The 16026-nt window shown below is 41.2% G+C and overlaps 1 protein-coding gene and 1 long non-coding RNA gene across 2 annotated transcripts in view; one reads left to right on the top strand and one right to left on the bottom strand.

Moving 5' to 3' along the window:
• The first annotated feature begins 221 nt into the window (after nt 1-221).
• Nucleotides 222-16026, top strand: part of nagpa (N-acetylglucosamine-1-phosphodiester alpha-N-acetylglucosaminidase) — a 17881-nt gene continuing 2076 nt past the window's right edge. The window contains exons 1-12 of the mRNA XM_087170265.1: nt 222-389; nt 3472-3677; nt 3870-4137; nt 6742-6881; nt 7093-7201; nt 8600-8728; nt 8857-9062; nt 9713-9760; nt 10814-10942; nt 11753-11884; nt 12768-12849; nt 14448-14495. Of these exons, the coding sequence (XP_087026391.1) occupies nt 307-389; nt 3472-3677; nt 3870-4137; nt 6742-6881; nt 7093-7201; nt 8600-8728; nt 8857-9062; nt 9713-9760; nt 10814-10942; nt 11753-11884; nt 12768-12849; nt 14448-14495 (1580 nt within the window). The 5' untranslated portion in view covers nt 222-306. The remainder of the gene's footprint in view (nt 390-3471; nt 3678-3869; nt 4138-6741; nt 6882-7092; nt 7202-8599; nt 8729-8856; nt 9063-9712; nt 9761-10813; nt 10943-11752; nt 11885-12767; nt 12850-14447; nt 14496-16026) is intronic.
• On the bottom strand, nt 12621-13948 carry LOC147817562 (uncharacterized). The gene is made up of 2 exons (XR_015436255.1): nt 13514-13948; nt 12621-12980 (listed from the first exon to the last, which is right to left on the bottom strand). It is a non-coding gene; the product is annotated as an uncharacterized LOC147817562 (long non-coding RNA).

The raw sequence follows: 16026 nt of genomic DNA, 5'->3' as shown, positions 1-16026 counted from the left end.
TTCAAAATCTATCTCGAGTCAAATGAGATAAACCAAAAATATAACATTAAGTTTTATTCTCCTCATTATGACTTTTTGTACATTAATCGACATTTTGTTTCCCACACTATGAGTCTAAATCTCATGATTCTGACTTACTGTAATTAATTATTTTCATGATTGCGATTATTATTTTCAGCTTTTACTTTGTAAAATAACCGGAAGTCGTAAGTTTTGCTGTTTTTACTTTATGGTCATGTGTTAACTGGATGATGTGGGAACCAGCAGGAGGAGAGGGGAGTTTGGCGGGGTAGTTGTCTTCTTCATATGGCAGCAGTGTCGGTGAAATGTTCCTGTGTGTGGCTGCTGCTGTGGCTCTGCGTCCGGGTGTCCGAGACCCAAAACACCCGGTAAGACAGCTGGTTCCTGTTCGAGCTAACCGCTAATGTTAGCTAGCTGCTAGCTGCTGCTAGCCGAGCCTGAAGACTGAGAAAAGTGTGTTCGGACTTAGTTAGTTAGTTTAAGTTCAGCTGTAAATGTAAATGTGATTAATCACACTTTGATTTATCTACAAACTCGTTGAGTAAACTCATGCTAACCTGCCAGCTGTTGGGCAACAGCATCAAACATCTGGCCTTTAACAGGATGAAGTAACTTCCTATCAGTGTTGTTGGGTTCAAAGGTCTCGAACACAAATAAGCCCCATAATCTTTCTCATTACTTAACATATAAACAAGTAACTTTTGAATGACATTTACATAACACAGCTGTGGCTTTATTTTTCTGTCACATTTATAGCATTCAGTACTTTGTATTTCCGGTGAGTTGTAATGGTGATAGCTTGTAGTTAACGTTTGTTCAGACCGAACTTGTGACGCTAGATGAAACTTTCTGTCACATTTTAGTTTCGTTCTTCAAACTGACAGCTCCCTGTGAACATGTCGCTGCAGTTGGACGCTTTGGCCACAAGATGGCGCTGTCGAGTCATACATTTACAGCTGCTCTAACATGATTAAAATGATTATACTTTTAATAAATAAGTAGAGCAACAAATTAATGGACAAAAAAGTGAATCTGAAACTATTTGATTAGTGATTAATCCCTTCAATGGTTTTTTTCAACGTGTTCTGCCTCCAGTTATTTAAATGTGAGAATGTGAGGGATTTATTTTATGAATATATGACAGTAAACTGAACGTCTTTGACTTATGGACAGCGTTTTTCAACAATTTTGGACACTTAATAGACAAAACAATTGAGAAAATAATGAGGATAATTGTTGCAGCCATCAAATGTCATATTTAATTAGTGTGATTATTGTTTACAACATCTACTAATTAAATTGATCAGAAGATGAGATCACCACCTCAGTGTCCCTTGTTTTACAGAACTGTGCAAAGGTTTTAGGCGCTAAAATTAAAGTGACGATTGTTTCAGATATTTCCATTGGTTGCTCCGGCACCTTGGAGAACCGGCCATAGTTCTTCTGTGGATTACGTCTGTCTCAGTGTTTCCGTCTCTTCATATGATCCCAGACTGACTCCATGATGCTGAAATCAGGTCTCTGTGGGGTCTGTTGCAGGTCTCCGGGTCTCTGAAGATAGTTTATATGTCTCTGACTGTGCGTTTGGACTCGTCGTTCTGCCACAGAAGAAATTAAGACGGGATTAGATGCCTCCATGACGGTGTTGCATGAACATCGAAATATCTAAAGTGCCTCAAACTTTTGCACAATACTGTGTTACTATCAGTGCTGGTTGCAGTGTTTGTATGCTTTTTTCTTAATGATAGAGAGATAAATCATGTTTTTAAAACTCTGGACTAAGACACAAACTTCTTAGAAATTGTTTGGGGTTAAAATGCAACACAAACCAACTCATGTAAAAATGACTCAAGTTTACTTCTAGTGCTAAAGGTTGAAAAAAACAAAAAAAACACAATTAAAACAACCTGTCAGTGTAAACAAAACTTTGCCCAGGCCTGAATGAACATTAGCAGTTTGTTAAAGTGAGAAGATGTTATGTACTAACCCCATATCGGACCTTGGCCTGTCAGCCATGTCATGCTACACACGCTGTGCAATCTTAGGACTGTAGTTAGATAACCGAGGACCACGGCCTGACCTTGTTTGTGTTTAGTTTATGGTAGATTTGCTGCATTATATAGAGCTTGTACACCTGAGTGCTTTACACTGTGCCTCTGACATTCACCCAGCTGTGGTCCGACCATCAGACACATGTGACATCCACACATGCAACAGTTCATCATTTCACCTCGACTGACAGAATTATCCATTAATTGTTTCAGTAAATTTTTGCTGGTTCCAGTTTTTCTTCATCACATATGACAGTAAATTGAATATTTTAAGTTTTATACAGATAAACAAGCTAATTGGAGACATCACATTGACCTCAGAGAAACTAAAATAACAAGTCTTATTCAAAAAATAGGATTTTGCATATATTTTCTGTTGATTGTGCAACATCTCTTCAAAACAAGGTAAAATAGCATCTCAGATCCATGTAGCTTGTCCTCTGAATAACTGTATTAACAGTAATTAGCTTGCAGCGTCTCATTAAATGCAACCCGTTTATTTATTTATTATTTTTCATTTTTTTCTGAAACTGTTTTATTTTTGAACTTTTAAAGGTGAGTGAAGCAGGTGTCTGACTGCAGCGTAACAAGGAGAGAAAGTCAGGGAGACAAGTAAACATTAAAATAACGATGAGAGAAACTAGATAGAGCACGGACTGTTTTTACACGTGAGGCCGAAGTGAAGCAGAAGTGAAGCCACAGCTCAAACACATTCCTCCGTGTGAGGAAACTCTAATTCGACCAGCGGAGGCTGTGTGATGAAATGTCACCCATTAGGACGAGTCAACACGAGGAAGACTGACCCAACACACGATTTATTTCTGAACTCAAACACTAAAAACATATTTTTATTTCTTCACCCAGAGGATTGGTGTAAAGTTTAGTTTTTTTTAGCTCTGTCAGAATTGTGGGAATATTTTTCTTCCTCACTGTCGGCAGCAGATAAGACGCTTGATTTACTACAGAATATTTTGATACTAACTCGAGCACATCGGTGTGCTGTTGATAAGCAGAGCTCGTTTTTTTTTTTTTTTGTTTTCCAAAACAAGATTATCTGCGGGCGATATACATAAAATCCTCTAGTGGAGTATTTGTAATCTTAAAACAGTTTCTAGTTTTCAGAAAAATTAATACACGATAAATCAAAACAATTCATCAGAATGTTATAAAAATTAAACTGCTCATTGGTAGAAACGTTTGGCAAAATCTCTCTGTAATCAGATGAATATCCCACTGTGTGTCATCACGTTACCCAGCCCTGATCTGGGAGTTGATCATTGTATATTTTGAATTTAAAAACTGATGCAAACCTACTCAACTGGGGTGTTTGCAGTAGTTTTTTGTTTCTCTCTCATTATTCTAAAAAACAAATTTCCTCTCTCTCTCTCTTCCTTTGTAGAGTCTCTATGGACGATGACGTTCTGCTGCCGTACGCCCACGGCCACGGCCCCTCCCACTCTCACCGCCACGTCAGGGACTGTCAGCCCACCGTTCATGGCAACGCCACCCACGAGAGCTGGCCCTCCAGTAACCACAGCGGGCTGCCTCTGGCCGAGTCCACGGTGTTTGTGACCGACGTGCCGGGAGGCTCCAGATATGTTTACGGTGAGTGATGGGAGAAGATACGGGGACACAAAGTAACTTTATTGATCAACCGAAGCGTTTGCGCTGATGTGATCCACTGTGGTGAATCTGGATGTGATGCCTGTTTGATGAACCTCTGATTTATTGATCAGACTGTGTCCCTGAAGCAGCAGCATCGGTGTCATCCCCAACATGTTGCGTCTCTGTTCCCAGGCCACATGACGGTCGTCCACGACCCGCTGAGGACGGTGTCGGTGCTGGAGCCGGGCGGGCCGGGCGGCTGCGGGATGAATCAGAGGGCCACGGTGGAGGAGACGGCCGAAGCTGCCGGGTGTTTGTACGCCCAGAACGCCGGCTTCTTCGACACACATACAGGAAAGTGTCACGGCAACTTGGTGAGCAACGGCAGGAAGGTGCAGGACAGCGGCGGCGTGCAGAACGCCCAGTTTGGAATCAGGAGGGACGGCACCCTCGTGTTCGGGTAAGAGATCCAGCCGGGCGCCGTGAAGCTGACAAAACAATAATGGAAAATCAGTAATGAAAATAATCATTAGTTGCAATAATCAAGTGCTCACACACTTGATCTGAGCTGCAGACAAATACTGTCGCCATGATCCCAATAAACTGCAAAATCTCAACGCTGAGTTTTCCACAATGTGAGTTTACACATATTGGGCACGAAAACTCCCGGAAAAACCAGCAGGATGAAGCTGCCAGATCACAACACCGACGACTTTTATTTTGATAAGGCACGAGAGCAAGCATGAGAGTTATCAGCAGTGTGTCTTTAAACATTCAGAAACCAGGTTTTGGTTCAACTCGAGCCTCTTTCAGTCCCGTGTGACGGGACTCAGCTTTGGTCTGACGTAAACCACATTTGCAAGAGTTCACTGACTTCCTGTTTGCATTTGCATGTAACATAAAACCTGTGGTTCAGTTCAATAACAATCCACATATCAATCAATCGATCAGACTTTATTTGTATAGAACTTTTTCATGAACAATGTCACACAAAATTCTTTATAGACTAAAAGCAATAAAATAAATAAAAAGCAAGCCCCACACACAAAACACACAGAACAAACAATAAATTACAAGTAACGAATAAAAAGGATGAAAATAAGTAATAATAAAAAAATTATTAAAATGAGTAAAACCAGAAATAAAAGGTAGAATATTAAAAATCAAATAAACATAAAGACTGAAAGACAGGAGATTTTTGGAAGTGAGTAAAACCAGCAATAAAAATTTAAATAAAATAAGGGTATTAAAATGAAATCATATAGATATAGACATCATAGAATAACCAGTAAAACAGCTTAAAATAGAAAAGTAAATAAATTTAAATTTAAAGCCAGACTAAAAAGGTAGATCTTGAGTTTGCCTTTAACAAAATCATGATGAGTTCATGTCAATATGAGTCAGTGAGCATCAACACAAACCTGTGACAACGTCAGAAACAGAAACTACTGTCAGATAAACGTCTAATAAACAACAAAATATGTTTATTTAAAAGGCTGAAAATATTAATAAGTCTCCAGGGAAAGAACTAGGTTTTATAATGCCACCGTAAGATCAATACTTCACACACATACACACACACACACACACACGCACGCTCACACACACACACACTCCTTATCTATAAACCATGAAAACACCACTTTAACTTGTTTATAATCCCAGGAATTCCTCCACGATTCAACCCTGTGTGCGGCTGTTGTGGGTCAAACATCCAGAGAGAATCAATCTCTGATAAAAAAACTAAAATAAACATGGATACACACACACACACACACACACACACACACACACACACACACACGCAGAGCGAACCACAGAGTTGATACAGTTGATTCAGAGTTAAACATGTTGTCCTGAACCCGTCAGTCAGGCCAATAACAAACCGCCATCTCACTTTAAAATAGAAAACATTGCTTCATCCACAGAAACCAAACTTCTGGTTCCCCCTGTGATGCAACAGCAACGGCTGTGTTTGCACGTCCTGGTAGAAGCGACCCATTCACATGTGGCGCAGGGCAGATACGTGAAGCTGTTGTGCAGAGGTTTAAATCTCAGGCGGGACGCTTGTTTTTCAGCCTGTGGTTGTAGCTGAGTTGTGGACATTATATTGAGAGGAACTAAGTGACCTCATAGTGCAGGACAGACAGGACAACATTCAGTGTAGCACACAAACTTAAAACATACTTTAACCTGAACGTCTTAAAATTCATCCAGTTCATCTGCTGCTTTCAGTATTTCACCAGACAAACAGTGCAGTTGTTTTACACTGAAACACTTTCTAATGGTTGATCTGGTTGATAATTTAAAGAAGCTATTCGTAAGCTTTCCTCTGACGCTGAACGTGGCTTCCTGCCGGGAGCAGGTAGTGGTGATTGTCGCTTGACAAGAGCTTCAGCCGTCGTCGTCTTAATATTATAAACGTCCTCTGAGCAGCGACGTCGTCAGGGCAGATTGGAGGAGACGGGCTGCGGCTAGCTGCTTAGCATCAAAAGTCTTCAGAGTTTAGCCTGAATATCTGAAACAAATCTAATGGTAATCCATCCAATATTTGTCAAGACGTTTCACCTAAAACCATGAATGTGAACTTCACAGTTTCTCTGCAGCAAAAGTTAAAAAAAACTTTTACGCTTCACAATTTCATGGCAATGTTTGTTGAGGTTTTTGTTTTGGACTTTTCAGACTGAGTTTGTCAGACATGGGTCTATGTTGTTAAGACGTCGCTCAACTTCCATCAGTCTGTAGCTGGATTTACAGTGAGAGGTGGTTCAGGACCTTTCAGTGGAGGTGCGACCAGCATGGGGAACTAGAAAGAGACTCTGTGGGAGATCGATAACACACCTCCACCAGGATGTGGCTGCTAAAGCTGCGACTCAAAGCCAGTTATGAGGCAGAGAAGTGGATGGATGTTGGAACCACTAGAGGGAAAAGTTAAAATAAAGCGGGTCACCAGAATCATTAGGATTCTTCCTCTGGGGAAATCCATGTAATCATTTTTGAGATATTTCAGTGTGGACCAGACACGTTACTGAAACTCCACGGTCGTGATTCTCCGTCCGCCCAGGTATCTGTCGCAGGAGGATGTTCTGGACCAGTCCAACCCGTTCGTCCAGCTGGTCAGCGGCGTGGTGTGGCTGCTGAGGAACGGCGAGGTTTACATCAACCAGAGCCTGAAGGCCGAGTGTGACAAGACGCAGGAGACAGGTACACACTGGCTGTACAGACATCTCGCCATTTTGTCATTATTCAGTGTTTTAACATTTAGGTTGTTACAAAGGTAAACATTTTCTTTCTTTATCTATATGAGTCTACAGCTTTTGTAACTCTAGTAATATTAATAATGTTTGATTTAGTCTTATAGTCCTTTTATTAGCACTAAGCCTTGATACAGAACCTGGTCCTTGTCCCTTCACAGGGGAGTTCAGAACTTTTCTGGATGTGGTTTCGGCCCGGACGGCGGTGGGTCACGACGCGGAGGGAAAACTCGTCCTGTTCCAGATTGATGGACAGACCGGAGTGAGAGGGTAAGAGAAGGAGAGAGAGAGAGAGAGAGAGATGATGATGAAACCGACTCTCTCTAAAACATCCAGCCAGTTATTAAAATGAGTGAAATCGAAGCTGTGTTCATCTATTTTTTATTTTTATTTTACCGCCCAGTGAGTGGATGAAAGAGTCGGTTTCCCTCTGGGGAGGAAGGACAGAGCGATAATTTATTCCATTAACATAAAGTGACTCACGGGCCTTTGAGTCAATACAAAGTGCCCCGAGTGGCAATTAAATATGCAGGGTTTGGTTTAGCATGTGTGAACCAAACACACGAGGAAAACAAACTCTGTGAACTGAACGTTTTTATCTGTCGGTTCATCGTGAGAAAATCCTTCAGTGGAGATATTTGAAGGGCTTTGTATTTGCCAGACAGATACCAGACTTTGTGCATTGATAACGCAGCAATACTGTGCTGATCCCTTAGTTTGCATGTTTATTGACAGTTCCCTTTTTGCATACGTGGAACAATTCGATTTTATTTGAATAGCGCCACATCATAATATTCATTAACTCAAGACTCTTTACAGGGTGAGGTCGAGACCGTGCTTTATTACAGAGAGAAACCCAACAGCTCCCACAGACTCAGTGTTTAAACCTGTCTTACACTGAGCGAACAAGAACTTTATTTGAATAAATTACATGTAAAATACAGAAAGAATCCTGGTTTAGATCAAGAAGTATCTGATCAAAGTAAACGGGAATGAAAATCTACTCAAACCTTAAAGCCAGGTAGACACTGAACACTTTTCACAGCAGGTGACGGTTCGGCACAAAGACGTAAAAGAATAAAATATCAAAAACTAAAAAAGCCAAACAGAAACTGAAGTTTTATCATCTCCAGCCGGTCTGTAGCTCTGCCTGATGGTTTTGACGTTAAAAGGAAACAAACATCTTTATCAGAAACCAGCAGCGATCAGAGTAAAACCGGCTGCGAATGAAACATTTCTTCACGCACAAAACACAAGGTGTTAAGGAAACAGCGCGGCATCATGGGAAATGAGTTGAGATAACAGGATCAAGATATGAAAAGTGTCAGTACAGAGAAAAACTGGAGGCGGAGAATAAGAACAGTGTGATGGAGGATTATCGCTGCAGCTGACGGAGGCGTTTTAACCCCCGGAGAGATCCACTCTGTCAGATGAATGAACACTTAACGGGCACGAACCCTCACAGATCCCTCCGCCGATCGATCCTATTGATCCGACTCTCCCCCTCCGCCCGTCAGACCTGCGGTGACCCTGGAGATTAATGTGTTGCTGTTAATGATCCGGCTCGATGATCAGGATCAGTGCAGCTCCGCCCGCTCAATAAGACACGAACAACCCAAACACACCCTCCGTGTTTCAGCCTGTTTACTTTGTCGTTGTTCTGTGCAGGATGAGTCTGTGGGAGACGGCAGAGTTCCTGAAGAAGTACGGAGTGATCAATGCCATTAATCTGGATGGAGGCGGGTCTTCCACCTACGTGATTGATGGCTCACTGGCCAGCTACCCGTCTGATCACTGGTGAGCCAATGTCCACACAGCAGCATGAGACATTACAGTAACACACTTACGTGATTGATCTAATTGATGATTTGAGCTTTAGTGCATCTGTTTTAAACCTCTCACCTCTCATCCTCTCTTCATCCCAGTGTACCAGACGGCAGGTGGCGCTGTGGCCGCCATGTCTCCACCATCCTGTGCGTGCACCGGCGGCGCTGCCAGCCGCCGGACTGCAGCGGACACGGAGACTGCGTGGACGGACGCTGCCGCTGCCACGAGGGCTGGCAGGGTCCCGGGTGCGACTCTCTGGTGTGTCAGCCGCCGGCCTGCGGCCCCCACGGCGTCTGCACCGCCAGTACGTGTGGACTGATTATTATTATAAGATATAACACCTTCGTCAAAAAGCTGAACGTCAGAACCAACATTAAGGGAGGACCGTTGGTCTGAAATCTGTTTTTTCACCAGACTCCATGTTCCAGTGAGAATCATAATGAGGTGTAACGGAGACGCCAGTCAGCACAGTCTGTACACGCCCACACAGAGGAGGTCTAATCAGCCAAATAAATCACATGAACCCTTTGAGTGCGTGTGCAAAGGAAGAAACTAAATCAGATACAAAACTGGAACAAAAAGAGGAAAAGGGATTAAAATGAGACTAAAATTGAAGCTCGCAGTGAAACTGTGGCACCTGCTCATTTCAGTCCTTCAGAGATTATCCTGGTTTATTACAGCCTGGTTCTTATTTCAGAGGAGCTTCTGAGATCTGGGTTCACGATGACGTGGCTGCAACAAACTAGGTCAAGCAAGCAAGTCTGAAAAGTTCAGGTTCAGTTTCCAAACATCTTTTTTTTCTCCAGGGACACAGGAATGTTTGTTATTTCCATTTTCTTCTGGGTTTCTTACAGTTTGTTATTATTTTATTTTATTTGTTACTTGTGTTGTTGTGCTGATGTTTTGAGTTAAAGATGATTCATCGTGTTTCTCTGTGTCTCTTCTGTGCTGCAGGTGGTTGTGTCTGTGACGCTGGATGGAGAGGGAAAAACTGCAGCCAAGGTAAACAGCACGCACACACACACACACACACACACACACACACACACACACACACACACACACACACACACAGTTAGTTTTGTTTGGTTTTAAACCATCAGGTGCCGTCTCTCCGGAGTCTGTCATTTTGTTGGAGAAGTGTTCAGTCATAATCGTATGTCTTGGAGTTCAAAGGTCACTCTCGGGTCAAAAACACAAACATCTTGTAAACACAGCTTCACCTGCCGAGGTTCAGCTGCTTTCTTTCAAACAGAACGTGCAGACTGATTCAACCCAGCAGACTCTGTTGGTTTTGTTGTTTGTTGGTAAGAGACTTTAACATCAGAATTAGAGGGAGTGACCTTCAACAAGCAGAAGACGAGCCGTCGCTCTCAGACAGGATGTTTATGGTCATGTGATGATGTCAGAGACACTGAGGAGGGAGGCAGGGGGCGTGTTTGAGGATTATATGAGAGTGTAGACACACTGAAGTGATGAAATAAACATCTGTGGTGGCTAGGGCTGCAGCTGACGATTATTTTTATCATCAGTTATCAATCAGTTATTCTCTCACTTCATTGCTCAGTCGTCTTGTCGATAAAATTTCAGAAAATTCCAGTTTTCTCAAAAGGCACGGTCGTGTGTTAGATGGTTTTTTGTCAGATAAAAAGTCCAACACAGTGAATTTACTGTCATATAAAAATACAAGAAAATCAACAATACTCACATTTGAGAAGCTGAAACGAAAGAATTCTGATACATTTTCTTAAAAAATGACTCAAAACAATAAATAAATTCATAATTTTTCTGAGTCGACTAAATAAATGAGCAACAAAATAAAATTCCCATCTTGAAAATGTGCTCTAACTATTAGATCTGAGGCTTGTGTCAGTATTTTTCCTCAGCGTTGTGGAAACAGCTGATAATCCACATCTGTATCTGCCTCAGTAATAAACCTGTGATGAAGTGTCTGTGTTTACGCTCCTCCTACGTCTCTTTACACGGATCGCTGACTATTTGTTTCTCCGCTGAGTCAGATAACGATAACACGGTGGTTTTGTGCCTTATTTACAGAGTGCCTCCCCGGTTTCTACGGCGACGGCTGCAATCAGACCTGCACCTGCGTTAACGGCGGTTCCTGCGACCCCGTCCACGGACGCTGCAGCTGTCCGTCCGGTTTCCGGGGCAACACCTGTGAAGAAGGTAGAGCCGCATCCCCTCACACCTAATGTCTCTGTATACAAACCTAAAAGAGTTCACGGTTTTCTAATTGATTAATCAAGATACTTCATTTATTTTGGATATAGAACTGAAGATCTAAAGTGTATTGATGTTGAATAAACTGATTTATTGATTAGAGAATACGTCTGGAAATACACCTTTTAAACTTTACACTGTAAAGGCCTGATCCAGTAAACTCTTGTAGTGCTGTTTAACTGGAGCGTCGCTGGAATCCCTTCCTTCTTGATTGTCATGTATTTTATTGCTGTTGCTGTTTTCAATCAGACTTTCACACACTTTTCACCGGTTTGATTGTGAAACACTATTAAATTGAATTCAGTGCGATACTTAAGAAGTGTCGCAACGTCTTAGATTTGACTTGGTGAACCTGCAGAAAACATCTTATGCTGCTTATCCCGGGTCCAGGTTGCATTAATTTAATTGATTAAATCATTAAGAAAAGGACTGAAACACATGTTTTTATCATAAATAAATCTCGGCTGCATCGTCCCTGCTACTTTTCCTCCTGGTTTGGCCGCTTTTATCAAGAAACTGCTAAATTTAATTCTATGCAGCATTAAAAAGTCTAAAAGAAAAACTTAATTAATTAAATTTAAATTAAATTAATTTGATGAACCCCTGAAGACACCAACTACAACTTCAAGTCCATTTACCATTTACCTCTTTCTAGATTTAGTCACTTTAATGACACTGAATCAGTCCATTACTTTTTTATTTTATTTTTATTTTTATTTAAATGTGTGTTTGTTTGAATTTCACTCTCCGTGTCAGTGTGTCCTCTGGGTTTCTTCGGTCTGTCCTGTGCTCAGGAGTGTCACTGTGACGACCGGTGTCCATGTGACCCGCAGACAGGAAGCTGTAACGCCACGCTGCCACGAGAGACCAACTACACTTTACACAGAGGTACACACACACACACACACACACACACACACACACACACACACACACACACACATACACACACACACGGCTGATGGTGGTGAATAAGTTATTGTCTTCACTCACTCATCCAGCTGATGACAGTTGAGACGATTATCTACCTGCAACTTCCTCTTCCTCATCCACTCTGTGGTGTGTGTGTGTGTGTCTGTGTGTGTGCTCGTGTGTGTGCTCGTGTGTGTGCTTGTGTGTGTGTGTGTGTGTGTGTGTGTGTGTGTGTGTGCTTGTGTGTGTGTGTGTGTGTGTGTGTACCTGTTATATTTGCATAGAGCAGAAGTATAAAACTAAAAGAAAACAGTCAAACAGCAGCTCTGGATCAACTGGAAATGTTCCTCATCAGCTCATTATAATCTTACACTGGTCATTTAACGATTATTGTCTCAATTAATCGATCAGGTGTCTGGTCCATGAAATGGCAAAACCCAAGAATAAAACTGAGAAAATCCTGATGTTGGAGGAGCCTGAAAATTGAACTGAAACAATTAATAAATTATCAAATTAGTTTCTGATTAATTTTCTATTGACTAATTGATTAATTGACTGATTGTTTCGGTTATACCGCTCATCATACAGTGTCTAAGATTCCTCCTCCAGGTGCGCTCTCTTAAAGTGACAGTACCTAATTACCAAAGACAATGAATTAATTAACCTTTAGTACACATGAAATATAAAGTCAAATTTAATAAAAACATTGATTATGATTGGTTTGCTTTTATTATTCTAGAAGGAAACTATGAGAAAAATATCAAGCTAATCCTGTATCATCTCCTCCTCCTCCTCCTCCTCCTCCTCCTTCTTCTTCTTCTTCTTCTTCTTCTTCTTCTCCTCTTCTTCTTCTCCGCAGCTGGACACTGTCTGGCCAAACAGATGATGGCGTCGTGGAGACGAGAGGAGGAAGCTCACAGAGAGCAGCCTCACCTATCAGAGTAAGTGTCGCAGGTCGAGTCACATGAGCCCTCCGTGACCTCTGACCTTTTCACCCCAGCTGTCCATCCTTTGTGTCTGTTAAACAAACCACCCCCAGCTCCAGATTCCTCTTCAACACATCGGAGCAGAACTGAGGGAAAAAGAGGGCGCAACAGTTTATTTCTTGTGTTTTTTAGTCTTTTCCAGAACTGACGGTTACAGACACAAACGTTTTTCCCTCTGATGTAGAAACCACATCATGAGCTGAGGTGTGAAATCGACCCATCTGTCGGCCAAATGTCGGGAAATTTTAAACCACAGCTGGTTCCGTTCATCTTCTCTTCCCGCCGCTTAAACACACTTTCTTAGGACGTGTGTGTGTCACTGTGGTTAAAAGTTAAACTGAACCACTAATTCCTTCAATAAGAATAAAAGTCTGAGATTGATTCGAGCTGAAAGTTTTTACAAGACGATGAGAGATCGCAAACGGCAGCGCCACATTTCACGGTTTGATGTGACACATTTGAATAAGAAAAACACAACAGTTCTGTCCTCTGCTCCGATTAATGGAGACACACACACACACACACACACACACACATTTGGCTTCTTGTCTCAGACTCTGCTTCACATGTAAACAAGGCCCACGCTCTGCAGTCGGGACGCATTCATTAGCCTCCTTACCTTTCACATGCAAGTTAGGGATTGTTAGCTGTTGCCATGGTTTCTGTGAAGTGCTTTGTGAAGGGGCTGCTCTTGTCGCACACGGAGGGAGGGACAGTTTCATCGTCCCTCAAAGCCCTTCTTCCACCAAACAACTCGGATTAGAGCACATTTAACTTTACACCAGCCTCTCGGAGCAGAAGAGATGAGATTCTTAAGAATTCAGTCTTCAGTACTCCTACTGCCGACCAATCAGCAGTGGGTATCAGGCCGTGCCGTCATAAACCTGCTGGGCCCCATGACACCGTTCTCTAGCCCCGACCTAATGCACCTTTAAACTGACCTTTAAGCTGCTTTAAAACTCCTGCGTTTACCAGAGCGACGAGCCAGCACTCCGTCTCTGCTGAGGCTCAGCTTCACTGGTTTTCAGCCATTATCCCTGGTTATCCAGCTCCACTAGTTCTACTAGTAGTTACCAGTTGAATCAGAAAATGACCATTCTCTGCCCTGTTGTTAAATCCTCTCCTCCGCTAAGCAAAGAGCAAATAGGCAGATACTTGGCAGCGTGACCTGGTCTTATATCTGTATCTGGTATTTGTTCAGGTTGAACTACAGCTCGTTAGGTAAATATAACAAGCAATTAATTAATTAATTATAAAAAATATTTATAAGAAATTATAAAAGTTTTTTTTTTTTTGCCAGGATCATAAAAATATAAATAAATAATTTTTTTGTTTTTGTTTTTTATTTGTGAAAACAACTCCAGGCAAGTGAAAACAAATATTTTTTCTAAATTTAGTTTTTTTCTTTCCAGAAAAAAACAAACAAACAAACGTTTTTTTTCACAGATGGAAGAAAGAAAAATAAACTTGAATGATCCTTGCAAAAAAAAGTAAATGAAAAAATTCCAGTTGTCTTTCAGGGCATCTGTGAAATTTGGATGAAAAGTTTCCAGGAATTGGAACTCGCTCTCTCTCTCTCTCTCTCTCTCTCTCTCTCTCTCTCTCTCTCTCTCTCTCTCTCTCTCTCCCTACTTACAGACAAAGAAAACCAGTTGAGCTGTTTATACGTCATTAAATAATCATTTTCTCCCAGCTGTCGGTGACTGTAGGAATTCAGAAACTCTCTCATGGGAACTTTGCTGCGAAACCTCCCTGTTTTAAAATTAGAGCCGAGTAACGAGTTGTAAGTGAGACGCTCTTGGGGGGGGGGGGTTTCAATGTATCTATGTCGTGATTTATTGACAATCACTGTGTTTACATGCACTTATGTAACCAGGTTACAGACAGGCTGTCTGCAGTAACCGGATTTCTTAAAGGGCTCGAGTAAGAACGCACCAGAACACCCAGCCCGGATTTCTCCAGGAGAACGCAGCTTTTCTTTTTACATGTTTACATGTAAAAAGAAAAGCTTCAGGAAAAGGAAGTAGCACCGTGACGGATGAATGGAGGCATCGTTACACATAGAGAGGAATTCAAATTAACTCCATCCAAAAGAAGTGAAACTGACACTTACAAACCTCGGAGCTTGAATAAGTCGCTTTCTGCAGCTCAACATTTGGTCTTTGGTAAAAAAAAATTAAAATCAGTGGAGCTGAAATATTTAGTTGATCTTCAGAAAATTAATCAGAAAATGTTTGATAATTGGTTTAATTGTTTTCAGTCAGTATTGAAGCAAAAATGTCAAAAACATTTGATGTTTCGAGCTTCTCAAATGTTGAAATATGATGCTTTTCTTTGTCACATGATAAAAAGAAATTAAACAGCTTCAGGCTTTGAACAGTTGTTTAGTTGTAGAAAATTATAATCAATATATTTCACTCTGCTCTGACGTTTTATATGTAAAACAAATACTCAGTTCAAATGTCCGGAAACTCACACAGCGATTTCTGGGGCTACAGATCCCATTGACATGCCTATCGCTTTATTTTGGTAATGACAGGAAATGACAGGAAATGACAAATATCTTTTATCAAGATATTCACAGCAGCAGCAAAAAAAAATACCCGTACATGGTTACAGGCCGACCTGCCTGCAGTAACGTCGCTGCTTGGCGTGTGTCTGACCAGTTGCAGATTAAAATCCCATTTGCTTTTATTTCGCAGTTTTTTTTTTTTTTTGTTTAGTTTTTTCTTAAAAAGACTAATTATTCACGTCCACTATGTCACATATAACATCTGTAATATGGATGCTCACATGTGAATATGCTGGCAATATTTATTTTACTGTTGAAATTATTTTTGTTGTTCTGAAAAGATACATAATAGAAATGTAAATTAAAAAAAACAAATACTCAGTTAATCCAGAAAATAATAATGAAAATAATCTTCAACTGCAGAATTTAGGACACTGTGAACTGTTTGCTGTCATGACAGTGAGATTTACAATTGTTACTTGCTCACTTTAAATGCATTACATTTATTTGTCAGATGTTTTCAGAACAAGAGTTAGATTTCATCCAAATCTGAGTTTTGGAGTTTTGCTTCCTCTGATGTTTTAGTTTTTCCTGCTGAGCTGTGATCAGTCTAACACCCC

Source organism: Seriola lalandi, unplaced genomic scaffold (assembly GCF_002814215.2).
Source record: "Seriola lalandi dorsalis isolate HSWRI2012SDOR001 ecotype SW California unplaced genomic scaffold, Sedor1 jcf7180002054941, whole genome shotgun sequence".
Lineage (NCBI taxonomy): Eukaryota > Metazoa > Chordata > Actinopteri > Carangiformes > Carangidae > Seriola > Seriola lalandi.
Note: the sequence above shows the minus strand (reverse complement) of the source record. Positions and strands in the feature narration are given on the sequence as shown.